Raw genomic sequence first — 22,808 nt, 5'->3', positions numbered from 1 at the left:
ATTTTACCATGTTATGTCTTCTTTCCAAAGTAATATGCAGATCAAGCAAAGTACAACTCAGAGAAGCATCATGGCCCAGGCCCTTTTCCATCATTTCCAGCTTTAAAATGAATTCTCTTTAAAGAACATGAACATCTTTTATCTGTGATACCAACACGTTATAAACCTTAAGCAGAGGGAATAACATACACACAGACAAGATTTCCCTGAATTTCAGAATTAGAAGGGATGCTTGATTCCAAGTCCTGATTCAAACAGCAGAACAAATCTAGATTTGTACAACTGTGATTCCATAGCTAGTTATTTTAGAGTGGTATTTATAATACAACATTCCCTATGATTCTAGGTCTAATTTCTATATTCTGTCAAAATTCAGGAAACAATAGATATGAGTCATTATTTAAGGTCAGTCAATGAAAGAAGTCCAAAGAATAGTTATTTTTTTTAAACTGGATTCCTGCCTAGCCCTGTTCCCTTGAATACGGTGGCATTATTAGTTGTAAGTGAAGTTTCTTTACGTTTTGGTCATTGTGATTTGCATCTTGCATCCTGAATTCAATAACTGAGAGATGAAAATATAATCCCTTACATAAATAAACTTGGAACAGCGATGTGATTTAAAAATTAAAACATACATTACGACCCATTAAAACATGTCCTCACTTTTTCTTACTGTTGGCCTCGTGGTTGTCTTTGCTTTCTTCATTGCTATCTCCATTATGTTGTGGTTGATTACTGTCTTGAGCATCCGATCCTCCATTTAGAGTCTTTGAACCTTGAGAAGGATTCAAGTGGGAAGACTGTTAAAGCTTCTAATATTTTAAGATATCCTCAAAGGACCCCAAAATCAAAACTAAAACATAATTCCAAAGTTTCTAACACTTAACTTTAGTTTGTTTGAAATTACACTGTAACCCTTTGGGTAGACAGCCTTGAAGGAACTGGGTTACTACATATGTATCTATCCATACAAGAAGTGGATTACTAATCTGATTACTCTGCTAGTTACTGTTATCAAGACTAAAGTTGGAGCATTATGATTTATTCTAGTTCTTAGAAAAAGCAGTGAGAATCACAGTAAAATTTTGTATTCAAGAACAAAAAGTATAAAAAGTAGTATTTTCTAATTAACATGATTTTGTCTCCTATAAGTAAATGGTGAAGGCTTCCCTGTAAAACTTATTTCATCAACAAATCTCTAAGGAGACCTGTATCATTCCCTAATAAATAACAAAACTCCAACTCCCTCTGGACATTGGTTTCTACATTAAGCAGCTGCCACTAAGACACTTAGTACCATGGAATTCCTTGTGTTACTGCACTTCGCTTTACTGTCACTTCAAAGATTCCAAGACTGCCCCTTTTTTTTAAAAAAACAAATTGAACGTCTGTGGCAACCCAGTGTTAAGCATGTTTATCAGCACCAGTTTCCCAACAGCTTGCTCAGTTCACGTCTCTGGTCACATTTTGGTAATTCTCACAGTATTTCAAACTTTTCCGTTTTTTAGTTTGTTTCGGTGATCACTGATCTTTGACATTTACTACTATGACTCACTTAAGACTCGAGATGGTTTGTTAGCATTCTCTTAGTAACAAAGTATTTGTAAATTAAGGTATGTACATTGGTTTTTTTGACATACTCCTGTTGCACACTTAATAGACTACACTATAAACAACTTTTATATGCCCTGGGAGACCAAGAAATTTGTGACTCATTTTGCAGTAGTGTAGAACCAAACCTACAGTATCTTTTAGGTATACCTTTTCTGTCGTAAGTGTTGGTCACATATACATCCTAAAATATTTGAAATAGCTTATCTGGAATTTGCTTCAGAATAATCTTCAGGGGTGTCAACAGAAAAACTTGAAGGGGATATAGAAGAGCAGTGATTATGTACTGATAACCACTGAAGCTGTGTGATGAGAAGTTCATTTCTCTCTACTTCTGTGTAGGTTAGAAACCTTTCCTAATTTAAACGAAAAGAGAATAGCAACTACTACTACTAGCAAATACTAGTAGCATTTAACTACTGCTGATTTAAACTTGATGAAAACTTAATGATTAAAAAAAACCCATAAGCTAAGGTTGAACACTCTGCTAAGTGCTTTATAACTTTTTCATCATTTAATATAGATAAAGTATTAATGAGATTAAATATCAAAGCCATTTTTTAAAAGTAGTCCTAGCAAACAATTTATTACCACATACCTGTTTGTTCCTTTTCTAGCTTTTTGTTTGGCCCTTTCTTTCCTTGATCTTTGGTTTTATTTGCTTCCTCATGCTGTCTTTGTTCGGCAAGAGATTTATTCAGCACTTGTGTGATCACAGAATCTCCTTCACCAACCAAAAACATATTCTTAAACTTGTTATACAACATTGTAGACTTCTCCATGATAACCTGACTAACTTTGAATCGCCGTATCTGAGAAAACAAAACAGATGTTCATAATTTTCCTAATTGATTTTTTAAATGTTATTTAATAAAGTGGTGATGAGGAAGTTTTTGAAATCTGTATAACTCAACATCACTTACTTTTTTCAGTGTTGTAATCATCTCTGTGTGTTTCTGAGCTTGTTGCATTGTGACCTGAAGTGAAGCAAGCTCATCCAAGGCCTCAATACATCTGTTCACATCCTTCATAACAAAACATTAATTTCATAACTGTTAATTACCATAACCTATGTAATTATTTCTGGAGTTTACTTTTAAAATCTCAAATAACAAGGCAGTACAAAATAACCAGTAAGTCTTTTATCTCAAAATTTATACATACTTATAAAATAATGAGGAAATAAAAATATGAAGCTATAAAAGGAGCACTGTATTTTTAATAAGGTAGTAAACACTTACAAGATTATCAATTTTGAGTGAATTTTTAATTTCAGCATGTATCCTTTGAAGTCGAGAATCCATTGATGTTTCTATAAATTAAAATACGAAACACAGTAAATATGGTTTTCTAAAACCAGTATTTTTGTCTAATCTAAACAAAGTATAATGGAAAGACTTAGTAAATTTTTTTTAATGTTCTTAGTAATCTTCCGACGTTACTAAGAAGTTATCTGCCATTTTTAGTACTTGGTTCGGGAAACCAACATTCATCGTATCAGCAAAGAAACAGCATCTAGCTGCATGTTTCTAAAATAAGCAATCTGCATCCAGTAACTCCTCTATTGCAATCCTTAAACACATACTTCACCCTTAACGCATTTAACCAAAACTAGAAAATCTATCTGAAACCAGATTCACCAAAAATGGGAAAACATCTACCTTTTGGAAACGTTATAAAAATTTGACTTCATCATATAATGAGCATTAAAATAATAAATGACTCCTTAGCAAGTTCACCTGATAATAATAATGATAATACTGATAATACAAGGATATAGGGGGACAGCATAGCTCAGTGGTAGAGCGCATGCCATGCATGAGGTCCTGGGTTCAACTCCTAGTACCTCTATTCAAATAAACACCCCCCCCACCAAACAATGCAAAGTATACAGACTTAGAAAAATACACTCGTAGGATAGGAACGTAAAATAACAAGTTGATTTCAAAATCCTATACATCCTAAACCTATACATGAAAAATATATAACTTCCTTTCTATGTATAATACAATTTTGTACATCTTAGAAAGTGAAATAACTAACCTCGCTTCTTCTCCACTTTCTTAACTTCTGGCTTCTTTCCTTCATCTTTATTCTGCCTATCAAATGTTAACACAAATATTTCAAAAACATTGGAACTTTGTGACTGATTACCAAAAGCCCACAATCCCTTATGTAAACGCTAAATTTTTTTTTTTCTTTAAAATAGTAAGTCAGTAACCCAGATCACAAGGAATAGACTAATTTTTTAGAACTCTGCAATGCCACTTGGTATTAATTAGTATAAATATAAGCAAAACTCAAAACATGTAAAAATTAATATGCTAAAATAAATAATCTAACAATCTAATTTCTCAGTGGCATCATAAATAATTTTAACAGCTGCCTTGGTGAAAGGTTTTCCCCAAAAGGAGTGTGATAAAAGACCATTTCAGGGTCAATGGACAAACAAGCCATAGTGGGAAGAGAATGCCTATGAATGTTTCATGAATTCTACATCACAATTTTTAAAGCAGCATGTCAAAACAGACTGATTTAATTATTCCCACCATCTCCAAAAGGTGGATAATTGAAGGGTTCAAAGTTAGTTTCAAGGTTAGACTGCTGAAAGATATTACTACTATTATTAATAGGGTTGGTTTTTTCTTTTTGCCAATGTATCAAACTTAAATGACATTCACTAACATTTCCATATCATTTCACAAATGAAAAGGTACCATTTTACTGTAAATCACAAAAATAACCACTTTAAAATGAATTCTTAATAATTTCTAGTACCTTGGCTTGGAGTTTGGGCCCTATTATAATAAACCAATTGAAATAGACAAGAACAAAAAATATCTAAAAATCAGGTTTTTTTTTTTTAAAAAAACTTTATTTTAAAATTTTGGTTACAGTTTCATTTTTATTTTCTTAACAAGTCTACTGTTTAATCTCTCAGGACTAAAAAAAAACAGTTATTAATATGCTAAAGAATTAAACAACAAAGGAATGTCAAGGGAAGGGCACAACTGCCCCATTCTCTAGGGTATAGTAGCTATTCCAGTTTTACCACCTAGCTTCAAAACAAAATGAATTTTTATATTTTCTAAATGAAATAATGTACAACCACCATCTTCAGCTGAGCTTGTAACTTTCAAACACAAAGCTTCATTTTAAGCTTGGTAAAAAACTTTTAACAGGAATGATGGCCGACCTTAGTATGTAGTGTGTACCTTACAGGAAATGTTTTTTAACAATCATAACACAGTTATAATGCCATTAATGAAGTCCTCAATTTAGAATCTGGAACATTCTTCCATGAAGGGGGGGGAGGGGGAAATTCAGTCCAATGAGTCTGTCTCAAGATCTTCATCTCTTGTTTGCTCCACTTGTATTCTCTTTTCAGTAACTGGATTAATGCTTTGAGCCCAAAATGAGATATATTTTTTATTACTGTAGATTACATGTTGTTTGGCTGGGAATACAATACAATAAACTTTATTTTGCATAATGCATTTCATACAAGCTGCATCTGAAATGCTTTACAGAGCAAAACTGTCCAAGTACAAAGTTTTGTAATAACAGGAGAAGGAAAGAAAACACAAATATTAGAATCTGAGAAAGTTACATTCGGAGGACATTCAAAAAGAAATTGAAACACATAAAGATTAACTTTGAGATACTGAAGAAGGGTTGGGCTAAATTTACTAAGCAACAACTAATTTTATATACTAATTTTGGGAGCACAATAATGTTAAAAGCAACAAACAGTCCAACAACTTTTCAGGGAAAAGATAGAAAAGGATAGGTAACAAAAAATAACTTTAGTATTTACATAAATGGTCAAAGCCTAACAGATTAGAGGGAGTAACATTTCTGAGCATTAGATCAATTTTTAAATTACTCCCTCAAGCAGTTTAAACTGCTTATATATCCTCCAAAAAATTAAGAAAGCAGATGGTCAAACACTATAGTTATCAAGAAAGACTTCCAGCTTACAGATGTATTAAAGGAAAAGTACAAAATTATTTAAGAATAGCTTTAAGAACTTTCACTGTTTATCATTAAGTTTGTCTTAGTGACCTAGAGCATATTTTAAAAATCACCTCTTCACTAAAACAAAAAACAAAGTTTAGTCAGAATAATGCAAGACGCTTCAGAGAGAGAGAAACGCTTTTCAGAGAGAACTCAGAAGTGACAGTCTAAAGATAACTAGGAAAACAAATATAACACATGAAGCCTAATCATCATTGCCACTGCTATTTTCCTTCTAATAAAGTTATTTTATAGAATAAAATTAAAAGGGAAATTCCCCATGGTATTTATTGTCTCCAAGTATCAACACTCGCTAGCTTGAACTTGATTTATATTGCACACGTCTAATGCAAACCCTATCAGCCTTTAGATATACTTTTACTGGCTTCTTGGGTTTCCAACTGTGCTTCTGTTATTTTTGCTGGTCTTCTGGGGGAGGCCTGCTGCTGGTATGACAAATACGAGTATGTCTTTCATTCTTTAACCACTAATTTATTTTCATCTTTCTGTATTTAATATTATACAAGTAAATAGAGGATAAGAATATTTTCCACAAAGCCACTAACAGTTAAACCCTATCTGCACTTTCCATTTAAATTAAAAATAATTCACAGGGTGATTATCTTAGTGAATTTCATCCTCTTCACTCAAAAAAAATGAAGCCTGACACATGATTATCATCATGTACTGAAGACATTTTTCTAACACATGGAAAAAGTCACTTCCTTAAAAGGCTTCATAAAGTCTGGAAAATGAGATTCTATTGTCTAAAAATTTCATGCCAGCTTAAAAAAGAAATCAAAATTTAGAATAAAAAGATACTTACTGCTCAGTTTCCATTTGTTCCTCTTGCTTGCGTTTTCTATCTGCTGCGTCTTTCTCATGTTGGCCTTTCACCATATTCCTTCTATGAGCAGTCTGAAAGTTTCTTCCACCTTTTCTCTTCTGTTTTATTAGAGAATTAGGATGGTTTTAATTAACTATCTAGTCAGTGACTAATGCTTCTTTGATTATAACCTTGGGAGAAAAGCAGCAACTAACTTTCTTAAGGGAAAAATACTTAAACTACTAATTAAAAAAAAAAAAACACCTCAGAATCACACATGTCGTTGCTATCTAAATTTAACTTTCCCCTTGATGATTCTGAGAGTTAGATAACCTATTTAGGATAACGCTATAGGAATGACATCCTTCAGTTAAAATGACGTACGTCAGGCTATTTGCTTCTACACTATGATTTTTGACTTCAGTAACTATTTTCTGACCAGTACAATGTTCGACCTACTGAATTTAAAGTTTCTGGCCTCTGACGTAATCATAAATTAGATAAAGAAATGAAAGACCTACGCGACCTGGATCTATAGGTTTCCAAGGCCATACACGAAACTTGCATTTTATATGGAAAGCAATGTATATCTTTAATGAAATTCCAGAACAACTGTGGCATCCAAATAAAGCACCACTAATAAAATGTACACTAAATAGGCCTTAAGTGTTAAGAATCTCATTGAAGTAAATAATAAAAACCTACGTATAAATGTAGATTTTTCACTGGTCACATTCTATCTGGCTTAATTCTCTACTTTCCTACCTTTTCTAGATAAGTGGGGTTATTGGAAGTTTATCACGCAACATTTAATTTCAGTATCATAATTATGAAAAGCTAAGATAGAATGTACAATAAAGTTTCAAATACGCTTTTTAACACAGCTAATTCAAGTTTATTGAGAAAGGTAAAGAAATTCATTTTAGCTGTTAATCACATTTATGGCCTTTCATAAAGATAATGAAACTTTGCTAGACAAAGATTAAGAACTACATAGGACACTAAAAATGGAACAGACATTTTATTTGATACATAAACATTCTACCTTTTCACCTTCTTGATCATCTCCTTCCTCTTCAGAATCAGAGGTTGAAGTAACCCCTGTTTTAGCTAAATTTTTCCTTTTTGATTCAACTTCTTTCTTCCCCTCTTTTTTATCTGGCTCTTTTCTTGGCTTTTCTTCTTCCTTCTGGCCCTCTTCATCCTTTTTAGGCTGCTTTTTAGGTTGTTTTTCCTCTTGCCCCTTTTTCTTACTTTTGTCTTCTTCAGTTACCCTATTTCACAAGTAAAACAATGAAAAATGGACTTTTATGTATCATTAATATTTCTCATTCAACCATACTCTCCAAGTTAATCAAATAAGTATTTTGGGTAACAATAAGCTATATGTAATTTTTAATTTAAAAACATATTTTAAATATCTTTAAGTAAAATATAATGGAGTATCATTATCAATCAATCATAAAAGAAAAAAACATCTTTTTAGTATAAGTTAGAAGATACAAAAATTATAATAGCATTAGAGTAATAGGAAAGTGATTTCCTCCTTTGTTTTCCAAGTTTTTTGTAACGTGACTCATTCACTTTAAAAATCATATTGAGTACTATCTTATATGCCAAGGTACTATTCTTGACTCTGGGGAATAGCACTATGTAAGATGTGTGAGATCCCCAGATTTTACAGAACTCATATTCTACGTAACTGTAAGAATAAATTATGTTTAAGAAGTAGCCATGCTGGGAAAAATACAGTTGCAGAAGCGAACTGTATATGGTGAAGTATGGTCATTTTAAAATTTAAAGAAATATTCTTTGCAACATAAAAGACTCCCAACTTATGCATATAATGGTAAACTATATGGCCAATTAAGCATAATATTAAAGTGTTCAAGGAATTTCATTGAGATTTTCACATATTATACAATTACATAATGGATATGAAAGCTGGACAGGACCCCAGATCACTCAGTCCAGCCCATTCTATTTGACAAGCAAGAAAATGATGGTGCAAAAGGTCAAATAGCCCATTATCTCAATTCCAAATCTACTGACCTCCTACCAGACAACTGCTTCCTTGAACTCTTAAGACATTAAAATGGAAGAGAAAAAAACACTTTTTATCTCTTTAGAAAATTTTTGTTGCATAACTATCACTGGCTATGTTTATTTTCAAATGTTACATGGCTTTCATCCTTTACTATTAATCAATGGAAGAAAAAGCATGCAAGTAAAATTTAACTTTCTTCAGTATTTCCACAAGTATAAATATTTTGATAATGATCAATTTCATGGAGATGGGAATAGAGAATCAAATAAAAGGCACTTCCATGGCTCTTAATAGATACTGACCAACTGCTTCCCCCAAAATGTTACCTCCTACGGAAGGAAACAGATATCAAAAATAAAAATATCCCACACAGCAAATCTGCTTCTAGCGAAGTATTCTAACCAATATATTTGCACATGTACAAAACAACAGATGACTATGACTCTTAAAAAAATGTATCCATACATGTGATAAACCTTGAGAATTATGATACATACACAGTAAAATACCATGCAGCTGCTTTTCTTTTTGAAAGGTAGATTTTAAAATGTATCATAAGGTCTTAAGAAATGGAATTATTATTTCAAAGTTTTTAAAATAGTATTAAAGCAGAGAACATCCATAAACGTTAACTATCACAGCTTGCTACATACGTCTTTTTCCTAATGGTCCTTCTTAACCATCTGCTATGAAAAACAGACTTAACTGCTTAGAAATTTGGTAAAAAAAAATTTTTAATAGGTCAAGATCCAATTGGAAACATTAAAAGACTACAGAAAACTATAAATACATGTTAATATAAGCAAAAATTATTGTAAACACAACCCAGTATCTCAGTGGCTTATAACAAATATTTTTACTTTATACGAGGATTGAGATGGTTTCAGCTCTTCTGGACTCTATTCCACTATCTTATCATTTCAGGACCCATTGCAAAAAAGCTGTCACTAGTATATACATGCTATTCTCATGGTGGAGGGCATAAGTTTCAAAAGAGCTTATATAGTTTTGCTGTGTACTCTGAGTATTTTTCCAGATACAAAGCTGAGAGTAGCTGTAATAGCCAATGCACAGCCTACATATAGCATGAATGAGAAATAAATATTCTAAGCTATTGCTATTTCGGGGTTGTCCATCACCAAACCTAAAAAATGTGACACTTGTTTTGAAATGCTAATATACAATGAGTAAAACTGTCATCTGTGATAACTGGAAAGAAAACTTATTCAGTGACCTTGTGGCTTTGGGCGAAGAGGTTTCAAGATAGAATATTGTCATCCTGAGTTGGTTATATCAAAATAAATTTGATAGGGTACTTCAAGAAAGAGATGAATTCAAAAAATAATAGGATGACAAAGGAAGGAGGAAAAAAATTCCATATATTTCACTGTTGAAAGTCACTTCCATCCTGTAAAAGATTTTCAAATTCAGACAAAGACTGGGGTCAAAAATCCAATCAAGGGTATAAGCAGCTAGCCTTTCCTTAAGAATTCAAATTGTACTACTTGATCCTTCTGACAGACAAATGATTCTAGGGAAAAGAAACTAGGGAGTGGGTTTTTCAGGAAAATCTATAAACTCAAAGTACTTTTAGTTAAGTATAGAAAGATAAGCACGTCTGGAGAAGTCTTATGAGTGAGACCATAGCACATGAAGCTAACAAGAATGAAACACACATACACACTAAGTATTATTACAACCCAAAGTGACACCAGCCTACATTAAGAGAAAGTAATGGAGATCTGAAAAGGAAACTTGGACCCAACTCCCGAAAGTATGAAAGCAGACTGAGAAAACTGCTCAGCTAATAAGGAGGGTTATACTCTTCAATGCAACTAAGATGATACTGACAAAGTGAAGAACTCTCAGAGGAATCAGTCAAAAGCCATGGAGAGAAACAGACTAGGCATATACTCTCAAGGGAAAACTAGGACATACCTAACCAAAGGGAACATTCCTTTTATCTAAAACAGGGATCTCAATATTTTCCCAACAGTATTGCTTATTTCTTAGGAAACAATGACTGCTGTGTGCCTCTTAATCTCCTCCTTGGGGAATATTCATTGTGGTTTCCTATCCCAGATCTATGTGCATATATAAAGGGGCAAGGGGAGCAGATGACGTGTTCCTAAGTTTCTAATTTAAGACCTTATGCTGATCATGAAATCCTAGACTTTATGCCTGATTCCTTGATTAGAGAAGACATCTTAGGGAGGGGTGAGGGAGCTTTATTTGGTATGTTTAAAAACATAAACTCACCTGCATGAACCCAATTTCTTAATTTCACAATAGTAGTTAAAACCATGTTGTAATTTTGTGCCACTGTTTCTGAGAATATTTAAACAGCTAGCTTGGCAGTAAAATAAAACTCTTTAAACATATATTGGTTAAAAAGTACCACCACTGTAGTGTTCTCTAACTAAAATTTCCTATAAAATGTTTTCATTCAAAACATTGTAAATCCATTCTTAAATGACATACTCCCTTGAGCCTTTCCTATAAAATCTTCAAAAACAGAACCTACAAAGTTTTGCCCTGTCTAAATATGCCTTTCTTCTGGTGAAGCTTCTACCCAAAAAAGCCAACATAAACAAGATCCATAATGGAAAAGAAAGGTGGCAAGGAAAAAACTGATTATTTTGTTGATTACCAATGTAGTTACCATTCCAAAATACTTTAAATAAGATTATTTTACAAAAATAACTTTAGTGTTATTTTTAAAGATTATTCTGGAGGAGCAAAAACCATTAGTGGAAATTACTTCCAAAATACTTTGTCTAAAAATTTCTTAAACATACCAGCTAATTCAATTTCCCTATTATAAACTTTACCCTGCATTATCTAAGTATCTTATATGTGATATATGAAACAAAATCTTAGATTAATGAAATGATAATCAGATTTTTCTTGATTCCCTATCAATTTGAACTTTTTACATAATAAAAACTGTTTTTCAAGATTTTCCTATAGTTCTTAGAGATATAAAATAGTAATAGCAACAAACATCCTGTAAATAAAACTGGCAAAAATGCAAAGAAATTTAGACATACTTAAATAAAAATAAACTCACATGTCACTCTCTGAAGGACAGGGCTGTTTTACCATTTTGGGTCGGCCTCTTGGTTTTGGAATCTTGACTTCAGTAGCTAACATTCACAGGAAAAAAAATTTTTTTAACTACCAGTTTTCCCATTAACATTCAAATCTCACATATAAAAATTACAAATGATATGTACTAATTAAATGGTAGTTTATTACAGATACAGTTATTTTAGGTTTTAAAGATCATATCCTCCAATGGTTCAAATGAGTAACAGAAAATTTAGAGAGGTAAAAAGAGTTTTTTCAATTTGTCTTTAGAATGGCTGAGGGCTTAAAAGAACATCCTTCATTGTTTTAACAGCAATGTCACAGAACTTCAACTTTATAGTAAACAGTAGCACTTATATTCAATATTCATATACATATTATAACATTATGTGTATATGTACACATCTTTGAAAATTTGTTACCAGAATTTACTGAATTTTTAAACACCATTAATTTGATCTATTAAAATATTAAATTCCAAAGTAAAAATTACATAAACAAATTCTCAGGTTTTCTTTTCTTTTTGAGTATCACTCATTTTATCCTGTTTCATCAAGAATCCTGTATTATGAAGTAGAAAAAAACAATCGGCTCTGTCTTGGCTAGTGGTTTCTTGGTTTAACTCTGTATTAGAGGCAGATCCTTCCAAACTATTTCATATTTGCCAAATTAGAAAAATGCTTTACATGGGCAATGCTGGAGAAAGCTGCAGATTGTAAAGGTTCTAATAAAGAAAGAATATAATAATTTTAAAATTAATAGCTTTGGCTACTCAAATGCTGTTTTCTTTTGTTTTCGTTAGGATTCCATTTGGAAAGCTTAAAGGGGTATAGCTCGGGGTAGAGCATTCGACTACATTTGGAAAGCTTAAGTTTTCTAAAGTGAGAGGTAAAATAAACCCATCATTCATCGAATTTAAACCTTACTACAGCCTCATTTGCTGCTTAATATTAAAGGAAAATATAATAGAGATGACACAGAAAATGGGAAAAGTCTCAAGCAATTATTTCAAATTTAAATACTTTATTACAAAGAGCAAATACATTATTTGTCTCCTTTGAAATTTATATATCACATATAACTAATTGCCTATTCACCTATTCCAAAATAGGGGAGGTACAACACTTCAATGGATGAGAGGATTAATCACAACCCAAAGATTTAAACGTGAACAGTCCTACCTGCAGGTCGTCCTCTTTTAGGACTCACTTTCAGATTAACAGATGCTGCTGCTGTCGCCACTACTCCTGCCTCCTCGGTTTCTACTTGTTTTTCTGCCTGAATCACAAAGATTCAGTTAACTTATTTAGCACAAAGCAGGCATTCTAAGTTTAATTCAGCAATAAAAATATGCCACTGTAAGGTAACAAGTTCAAATATAAGCATAACTTATATGATCTTTATTATGTCTCAACAGTTGACTTCACAGAGTGACATCCTCAAACTTAGCTTTTAATTCTAGTGAACAACTCTAGAAAACAATCAAAAAATTTCACTTCTAGATATTCTCAACCTAAAAGTCACTGTACAAATAAAGTGAATATTCTTGATGCAAAATGTTGAACAAAGTATAATGTAATTGCACTGCTAACAGCCCACATATTGCTTATAAATGTACTTCCACTAAATATCTTAAAATGCTAACACTTTACACTGTACTTATGATATAAAACCTAAATCCATTTTAGGAAAGGTAAGAAATTAAGTTGCCGGTATTTCTATTCTTTAACTTTGTTAATATATACATATTTTATTTTTGAACTGAGACAGAACTGCTGTTCTTCTCTAGGAATTATTCCCTTCCATAAAGAAGGATTTACTACTTAAAGAAATCCCAGTGACCCTCTGCAAACTATAATGCCCCCGTGAAGAGACAATAGCTCCAAATGAGAATCAGTTTAATCGATTCAAGAATTAGGGTAGAAGAAAGGCACCAATTAGAAAGGCAATGCAAACATAACAACATAATCGAAAAGAGAGAAGAGAAACAGTGAAGAGAACAAACAATGGGAAGTCAACTATGAGCTGTTTCCCACCCCAATTATTTAGAATGCAGCCTCAACAAAAATAAAAGCAATAAAGCATCATGAAAAAAAGTACATAATCCAATCTTATTGATAAAAATTTTTTATCTTTTAATCAACAATCTGATTTGTAAACACTTACAAGATAATACCCAATATTGGTGAGGATGTAGAGAATTATTCACGTATTGATTAATGATTATCAAAACAATACACTGGAGTGGGGAGAGTACAGCTCAGTGGCAGAGCATGTGCTTAGCATGCACGAGGTTCTGGGTTCAATCTCCAGTACCTCCATTAAAATCAATTAATTAATCTAATTACCCACCCACCCCCAAAAGTTAAAAAAAAAATACTGGTGATACATTTCTGAAAGAATATTTTTATGATTATCAGCAGTAAATATGCAAATCTGACTCAGCAATCCCACTTCTAAGAATTTATCCATTTCTTTGTTAGTTTTTAAGTATTTTTGCTTTTGTAATTGGAATATAATAATGTATATTCAAAGCATTATTAAATAAAAGTCAATAAACTCATCTAAGGTAATCCTTGAATATGTTCCCAAGAACATTACAAAAATTGCTTCAAAAACATTAGCTCATGTTGTATTTCCATAATTTTAAGAATTTACAGACCACCTTCCCCTACCCCCATCCTGATTTGATAGCTCTGGAGTAGGGACCCGGGCATCTGTTTTTGTACCAAAAGTTGAAAACCCAAGACTGTTTGGGAGTTCTTGTCCTACTGAGAAGTTAGGAGGACAGAAGTTCTCCAAAATTCATTTCAAACTGATGAGCTCTTCAGTGCAAAAAAAACCCCAAAAAACAAAAACAACAAAAAAAAAACCCTCTTCACTTACACTTTTGACTTCTGGAAATAAATCATGACAGCCTAAGAGTTACAGGTATGAATCTTTCTGAGGAGATACCAGTAAGAGGTAACAAGTTCGTCAATAACTAATGCCATAGATAAAAATATATTAACACTACACTAAAAGCAAAAATCCAGCCCTTTCAACAGACATGTATTCTTGACTATTATAGCAAAATCATGCAAGTCAAAACCATTCCTCATGAAAGTAAAAGCAAAGGATATTTTACCTTCATAAAGGAATATTAAGTCATTTCAAATATATTGTTATTTCAAATATATATATTTGAAATATCTTAAATGCAAATATTGTGACTGCAAATTAATTTCTTCCATATTTTACTTGATCTGAGACCTCTAACCCTTTGACAAATTCTCTCCCCATTCATTACCTCACTTTCTAGCTCTTACTCCCTTCATTATTTTATAAAAAAGTCCTTCCAGCCAGCAAAAACCTCACTGGACCACTATTCATCTACAATCTGGTATTGCTACACCTATCTCACAAATCTCCAACAGAGGATTACTATGAAACTTGACTTTCCCTGCTCTATTATTTCCTGCCCTGATGGAAAAGAAAATTATACAAACATGCATTCATTTTATGCAACTTCAGTTTTATCTCCAAGCCATCCATTAATCCTTTATGCTGTCTTTTGTCATGCCCTCTCCTCCTTCCTCTATCATAAACTTCCAATCCTTTCTTCCTGCCTTATAACATACGTGCAGTCTTGTTTTGAATTGGGTGAGGGAGAGACTGAGGCCAGCAAAAAAGAATTCTCTTAATTTCCAAGTCTTGGTATAAATTTTTAAGTCTTCCTGCACCCTTCCTGTCAATGTTAAAAAAGATGAAATGTCCGTCTCTTTCCCATTAAGTCAATTCTTTCAAATGTGTTCTCCTTTTCTCTGACCCAGCATTATTCTTAACTTAACAATAATTTATACTTTCCACATCTTTGACTTGCCTGGTTTTGCAAAGAAAAAGTGTTAAAGCCTCTACTATATTTTTTCATTTTTAATACCCTCCCTTAACCATGCAAATCCTTGTTGCATTCCCTCTCCTTCCCTTCAAAGATTTCAAAAGCACAGTGTAACTTTTAACATTAAACATTTTATTCTTCAACCTACTTCATCTGCCCTTACCGTCTGACCTTAAAGTATCCTAGGGGAGCATAACTGTCAAGTCTTATCGGACCCCCTCTGCATCAGGACACTACTGACCACTCTCATTCCTAAATTCTCTCCTCCTGTGTTTAGCTTGATAGCCTCCTCTTAGATATTCTCCTGACAGTTCATTCTCAGCCATAAATTTTACAAAGCAACCTTTCATCACTATAGTCCCTCAGGATTCTGGTTTCTGCATTCTTCTCAGTAAACTTTCCCCCTTGACTACCCACCTAATATCCTAATTTATATCAGAGACTGCATCTGTAACTTCTACCCTTTCCCCCTTTGGTGTCACAGTAATATATACCTTCAGCCTAATTCCCAAAGGTGTTTCACAGCTTCCTCCTCATGCTTCTGCTCCCAAAACATCATCTCCTGCATTCTCTCTCTCTATATATAATCTAGTCATCTAAGCCAACACCTTGGAGTCATCCTAGATTCCTCCCCCTTCCTTCACACCCACTTCCAATCAACTATTAACTTTCCCTCCTAAGGTATTCTTAAAATCTAAACTACTAAAAATCTCACGTTAACTCTTTAGAAAGAACTTTCATAATTTAGTTACCACGTCACAATCGTAACTCCCCACTTCAATTCTGTTGTTTTATGTTATTTCCTGTCTGTCTCAACAAATATATTAAGTTCAATGAGAACAGAGACTGTATCTTCCTTATTCACTGCTGATTCTCTGCCTGGGCCAATGAAGTGAGTACCAAAATTCTGAATGAAGTAATCAGTGAACTGGTTTCACTGCTCCAGTCCAGTCCTCATCATTCACACTACTTTAAAAGAAGGGTATCTGAAATTTAAAAGTGGGTATCTGAAATTTAAAATGATTCAATCCCACCACGTCTCTAAGTTCAAGTTCTTCAGGATAACGTTGGGTTTTGTTTTTTTTTTAAGTTCTTGTTTCCCTCAAATTTTACAGTCTGGTAATACTGAAATGTAGCATTTCAAATGTTTGAAGCAAAATTTTCTCTATTCCTTTGTAAACTGCCTCACATTTCTGCCCACCCCTGCTCTTTGCCCTGACAAAATTCTGCCCATCTTTTAAAATGTTAAAAACAGCCTCTTCTACACACACACCCCACAGGGGATAAAAAGCCACTATAATTATTTGTTCTTATATTCTACTTCATTATAAGAGACAGAACTCTTAGCTTTCTTTGTATCTTTGGCATATAACAACAGTCTGAGACATAAATAGGTCAGAAAAAGTTGTGATGAACACAACTTCATATAGGGAAGAAGAAACATTCATTAAAAGCATAAGATGCACTTCGTCCTCAACTGTCACATACTCCCATTTCATACAACAATGTTGTAAATAACAACATAATAGACAACACCTATAAAGCACTTATGTACCAGAATTTAATATAAATATCTCACATGTGTTAACTCATTTAATCCACTCAACAATCTTATGAGTGTATATCATTATCCATTTTTGAGAGAAAGTTGGAGGCAGATCATTAAAAGAAATGAAAATTGGAACATTTTATTTTGTTTACCACTTAAGGGTGGTAAACGAAAGGGTTCTAGATCACCTAGAAAAGAAAGACATAGTTTTGATAAGTAAACAACATAATCTACTTTTTAAAAAAAAAGACTAAGTTTAAATTAAATGATATGGTTTCATTATCTCTACACTTCCTCAATCCAACTAAAATAAAAATTATTTTAAGATCTCTGTGGTTAAGCACTAGAATTACCTTTCTCTTTCTCCCTCTTCTGGCAGCTTTTGGAGTGGTTATGTCAATTGCTTTAGTCACATCCTTTAAAAAAAAAAAAAATGAGAGATTTGAAATTGACAAATTATGCCAAGTCTGAAAGAAAATTTCTTAAATCAAAAGTGACAAGCACATTTCACTAGAAGTACTAGGGAAACTTGTTTTGCTTCTCTGACCTTTGAAATTAGAAACATTGAAAGTCTAAACATTATCATTATAAAGTGAAAGTAATCACCAGTATCTTCCCCTAAAAAAAATTCTTTTCTCTGTCAGATTAAACATAAAAGTCACATTTGCTAGTACACCAGGAAGTCTATTTAAATTTACAAAATGACTCTTTTTTACAGTAGAATCCTCAGCTTTACGATTGCGAATGTTGAAAGGTATCCGGGACTTTGGAGATCACCTAACAATTTCATGAAGCTTAGAAGTGCTAAATGAGTATCTCCACTCAGATAAACAAAGAGAGTTGGAAATAAACCTAGGTTTTTAAAAAGTCAGTTCAATGTCCTTTCTAGGACATCCATCCAACAACATTTCACTTTAAAAATATCCCTTACACTCTCCTAGTTGTACCTCGTATCTTGCACAGCAGAATAACTTCAAATAAAAACATCCATGCATCTTAAAGGTGAAAAAATTATTTTCCAATACTATATTTATTATTTACATAAGAAAATAAGCCTTGAATATTTTCTCATTCATTGCTCAACTACTTTAAAGATTACTTTCTATTTTGCCACAATCAACTCATTTTACAGTTCTTCCTTGCAACAAAATGGTTTTAGAAGGTAAAAAAAATTAAACACACCTCATTGCTGGCTTTTTCTTCATGATCAGTATCTTCCTTTGAAACACTAGTTTCCTTTTCTTCAACTTCAACATCAGATGATGCATTTGATTGTTTAGTTGACGTCTATGAGCAATCAAGTCTATTAGTTTCACAAAATAAAATTTTACCTCAACTTCAAATTTTTCTACCCATGAAAAAATCAAAGCCTGTAAAAAAGCTAGAAAAGTACCCTCATTTCTGTTGCACAGGATACTTTTAATATATACAATTTTTAAATAGTTTGAAATGCTACTATTTTCTTTAGGAGAGTCTTAGAAGGTACCACATTCCTGCAATTGATGCATACAAGCTCAGCAGATAAAACAGTGAGGCAGAAATGAAGAAGTACAATTACTAAGGATACCATCTTGATGTTCTAACCAACAAACACCAACAAGATACAATGTGAAGTTGATTTAGAACAGGACAGACTTATACTCTATTCAACTACTGAAATATTCCGGAGAAAGCAGCTTATCTATGTACTCTAAGACAAACATCACTAGCTAACGAGATATATACTGCAGCTTTACTTAAGGACTTTTGATTGATATATGTATCTCAAACTTAGTTTATTTAAAATGCAGATTCCTGAGACTCAAACTTAAGTGATTCTGATTTAACAGGCATTGAGTGGGAGCCCAGTAATCATCATTAAATTTTAAAAGAATCTCCAGATGAGAGATGCTTAAGCAGGTGATCTAGGATGCCTAGATTTTCATAGTAACAACCAAAAAGATGAATACCAGAGGCAACACAGTACACACTGGGAGGTGAGGGTAAAGTGCAGGTCTACAACACGATAGCACTGTACTCCAAACTGTGTACCCTTCTAGCTATTTCCTTTTACAAGTCTTTTACACTGTAAACCCATTTCCTCTTTTGTGAAAAAGGCAAGGCTGATAACCCACAAATTATAACAGTACAATAAAAACTGTAAAAATGTGCCCAAAGTTACTTATAGCACTACAGAAATTTTTATAAATATGATGGCCAATTTTTGGTTTGTTTCTTTTTAAAAGTTTGGACATCAATGCTTGCACCAAACCATAGGAATGTGCCACTGGGGATGTCTGGGCCAGGAACACAGAGTACATCACACTAGCCTAATCATTCATATTTTTGTTAAAAACAGAAAATTGTTGGGGTTTCATGCACACAACCTAAAAAAATTTCATTGTGAAATGGAAAATTCCAAGTATACATCATGTAAACTACCTGGAGATTAAGGAGGTAGGTAAGAACAGAGAATAGGGTGACTAAGATAGGCAATCTGGAGTAGGAAAATGACCATGAAGGCACCATCACAGGATGCATGATCCAAATTAAGTTACAAAATATTTTCAGGAAACAAGCAGCTCAGTCTCTTTGGACTCCCATTAGAGTCAAGGCAGTAAGGATGGGAAACCATTCATCCATTCTTACATTTGTGCAACGAACATTTAGTGAGTACCTATTCTTCCCACACATATAACAATACCAGGCACACAGGACATACGACTTCTTTGTTTATGGAACTAATAGCCTGTGGCAGTTAAGACAATACAGAAGCAATTATGATATGGTCTGATGACTTGTGTAACAACTAACTTTTGGGTGGATAATGAAAGCACTTAGGATCATCTAATGTGGCCGTGAAGCATTAATGAAAGATTTAAATGTTCCAGACAGAAGAGCAACTAAAAAGTTCTCAAACATGAGAAAAAGCATGGCACATGCAACAAAATAAAAAATACATAGGTTTAAAAGCAGAAAGTTGCATAATTTTCAGTGTGTTGCTATCACCTTCTTTAGGTTTACTCTTATTCGTCCTAGTTTTTACTAGCTCAAGTCCAATATAAATGAACAAAAGTTCTGGACACACAAAAAACAGAATAAAAATGTTTAAAGGCTGTTCTTCTAGACACCAAAAACATAAGCATAATTTGCACGGTGCTATAAGTATTTTGGTCACATATTTAATTAACCCATGTGAAGTTCATATTCTAATAAATTTTATGGATTTAGAAATTAAAATGAAGAACAAACCACACCTTTCAAGTTACAAAATCTCAATTTAAGAAAACTGTACAGATGGCTTTAAATTCAATGATACAGTAAATAAATTCTCAATCAGAATTTAAAAAAGTGTTTCCCAGTCTTCTGAGGTCTGTTTGACCATGCAGGCAATATTTTCATCAGTTATCTGGATATTAAAGTTCAAGGTTCACCCTCACAAATAAGAGCAATTTAATCTGAAATTCACAAGGCTCTTGAATTATTTTCCTACAGCTAAAATAGAGATTATTCCCCAAAACGGAATAATACTAAACTAAGTTTTATGTAATATGACGCACCTGTTGACTTGAAAATTTCACTTTCGGATTGTTATCTATCTCCCATAAACCTTCATTAAAGCCTTTTCGTTTATTTGGTTTGCCGTACTTTTCCTTATTTTCTGAGTAAGGAAATATATCCTTTGGGCCTAAAAAAGCACTGAAAAAGGAGGGGGGGGGGAATGTGAGTGCAAAGCGATCTCAAATATAAGTTATTAAACAGCACTACCCTATGATGCAATTAACAAAAATTCTTAATCTAAAATGCATTAAAAATCATACATAAAGGGTAGCCACGAATAATTATACTGAATTTCAAATACTTTCATGAAATTCAGTCACAAACTCTTAGATCCATAATCCTATTTTAAAAAAACATGTAAGCTTAGAACACTGTGAATGTACTGAATGTCATTAAACTGTACACTTAAAAGTGGTTAAAATGACACATTTTGCTATATTTCACAATAAAAAAATGCACAAAAATGAAAAAAAGATGAGACATGACTGTATAAACCAATACATTTAAATGCACTTCAAATAGTTTTATATAAAAGTAATTTGGAATATTACACAACTCATAAAATGCTGTCAATAAGGTATATTATATGTATATTTTTAAATATTTGTGTTTATATACATGTAGATTTTCAGAATAAAATGAATGTTAAGAATTTTACTTTATTCAATGAAGCAATCAGATATTATTACTGGTTTGTTCATTCATACACACACACACACACACACACACACACACACACACACGGTCAATTCTTGTTTTCATGGTAATTATATTTATAATGTCACCACAAACACTGAATTAGGGAATACTGTACCCACTGCTCCAGGGGAAATACAGGGTACATTCCTCTGGTCACCACATTTTTGTCAATCAATCAATACATAGCTGTTCTATGTGTGTTTCTGTTTAAAGACACCTTATATTATATATATGGGTAATTTATAAACGCTGAACTCACAGACAACAGCTTGTATAACACATACCTTCTCCACAAGGCAGAGTACAGCCTTCCTCCAGTTAGAAACACTAAATAGCACTTCAGTGCTACATGTGGGTGCTACTATAAGCAGCAAAATGACCAGAAAAAGCACAAAAATGCAAAACCTATGGCACTAGATAGACTGCAAAAAGGACACTTGTTTACAATATGAGCTCAAACAAGGCAAAGCATGGCCTTGGTTCAGCCTCAACTAGGAATGTGTCCATCAGGTTACTCAAAAGTTTTTGCCATTTTGCACACAGACATGACCACAAAAGTGTCATGGGTACTGAGCTGGAATTACAAATAAATTTTAGTGAGGAGGCAAATTCATAAATATGGAATCCATGAATGACGAGAATCAACTGTTTTTGTATGTGTATATATACATATATATTCAGATCTATTCCCTAGAACAGACCCCTTATATATCTCCCTACGGCAGTCAGATCTGTAGAAATCTGTCAATCCCATAAAGGGAGATGAACAATACATGTTGTTTTTTGCTATAATGGTTGATATATATGTATTTTCTAAAGCAAGAGAAAAATCAAATTACTACTCATTTCCTCTAAACTGTGCTACAATTTAAGACAATTAATTACTAATTTTCTATCACAAATTCCATGTCTGCTGAAATTCTTTAAGAACTGGGGACCTAATGACTATGGTTAAAATTTCAGTTAGGCTTTAAGATAAAATTTCAAGAAAAAAAGAGACTTAGAGCTCTACTTAAATACAATTAATGCATATAAAAGTCAGCTTTATTTCTTATATTATGCAATTTACAAATATTCAAAGTATCCATGTATTTTAACTGCACATCAATTAAGGCACACTTAAATCATTATCTCATTTGATCCAGAAATTCAGACTTTCACTAGGCATCATTCATTCCTGCCCAAATCTAAAATTAGAAAAATTAACACATTTAGTTAAAACAGTAAAGCAATTCCTCCTGCATAATCAGCTTCAAATTCCAAGTAAATGACTTGAGTTAAAACTCCATCAAAAATAAAGTGTACTTCTAGTTAGAACACAACAATTCTCTCCTAAAACCCCACAATCATAAAGCTAAAGACAGTAAAAGACACTATCAACAGATTAGGGTGCTGGGAAGACTAAGAAAGTTGGATACTAAGCAGCAATGTAGAACGTCAGACAGCACCTTCATTTATAGTTCAAAATCCCCAAAGGGTTCAAAACTGGTGGCATCAGGAACTTCAAGCAGTAGAAGGGACTTTAAATATTAACTATTTAATAAAATTATAG

The 22,808-nt window shown here is 32.8% G+C and overlaps 1 protein-coding gene across 6 annotated transcripts in view; it reads right to left on the bottom strand.

Moving 5' to 3' along the window:
* PSIP1 (PC4 and SFRS1 interacting protein 1) overlaps positions 1-22,808 on the bottom strand; it is a 39,730-nt gene that overhangs the window by 4,775 nt on the left and 12,147 nt on the right. For 3 of the 6 annotated variants that reach the window (XM_032477682.1, XM_032477685.1, XM_032477684.1), the window contains exons 4-15: positions 20,557-20,695; positions 18,200-18,304; positions 17,371-17,433; positions 12,773-12,869; positions 11,572-11,647; positions 7,500-7,728; positions 6,455-6,573; positions 3,655-3,710; positions 2,853-2,923; positions 2,535-2,636; positions 2,210-2,423; positions 664-775 (exon numbers count right to left, since the gene is read on the bottom strand). In XM_032477682.1, the coding sequence (XP_032333573.1) occupies positions 664-775; positions 2,210-2,423; positions 2,535-2,636; positions 2,853-2,923; positions 3,655-3,710; positions 6,455-6,573; positions 7,500-7,728; positions 11,572-11,647; positions 12,773-12,869; positions 17,371-17,433; positions 18,200-18,304; positions 20,557-20,695 (1,383 nt within the window). Of the gene's footprint in view, positions 1-663; positions 776-2,209; positions 2,424-2,534; positions 2,637-2,852; positions 2,924-3,654; positions 3,711-4,464; positions 5,149-6,454; positions 6,574-7,499; positions 7,729-11,571; positions 11,648-12,772; positions 12,870-17,370; positions 17,434-18,199; positions 18,305-20,556; positions 20,696-22,808 lie in introns of those variants that run through there. The other 3 variants (XM_032477688.1, XM_032477687.1, XM_032477686.1) reach the window with 3 other exon arrangements.

Source organism: Camelus ferus, chromosome 4, assembly GCF_009834535.1.
Source record: "Camelus ferus isolate YT-003-E chromosome 4, BCGSAC_Cfer_1.0, whole genome shotgun sequence".
Taxonomy (NCBI): domain Eukaryota; kingdom Metazoa; phylum Chordata; class Mammalia; order Artiodactyla; family Camelidae; genus Camelus; species Camelus ferus.
This window is presented reverse-complemented; position numbering and strand designations above follow the sequence as displayed.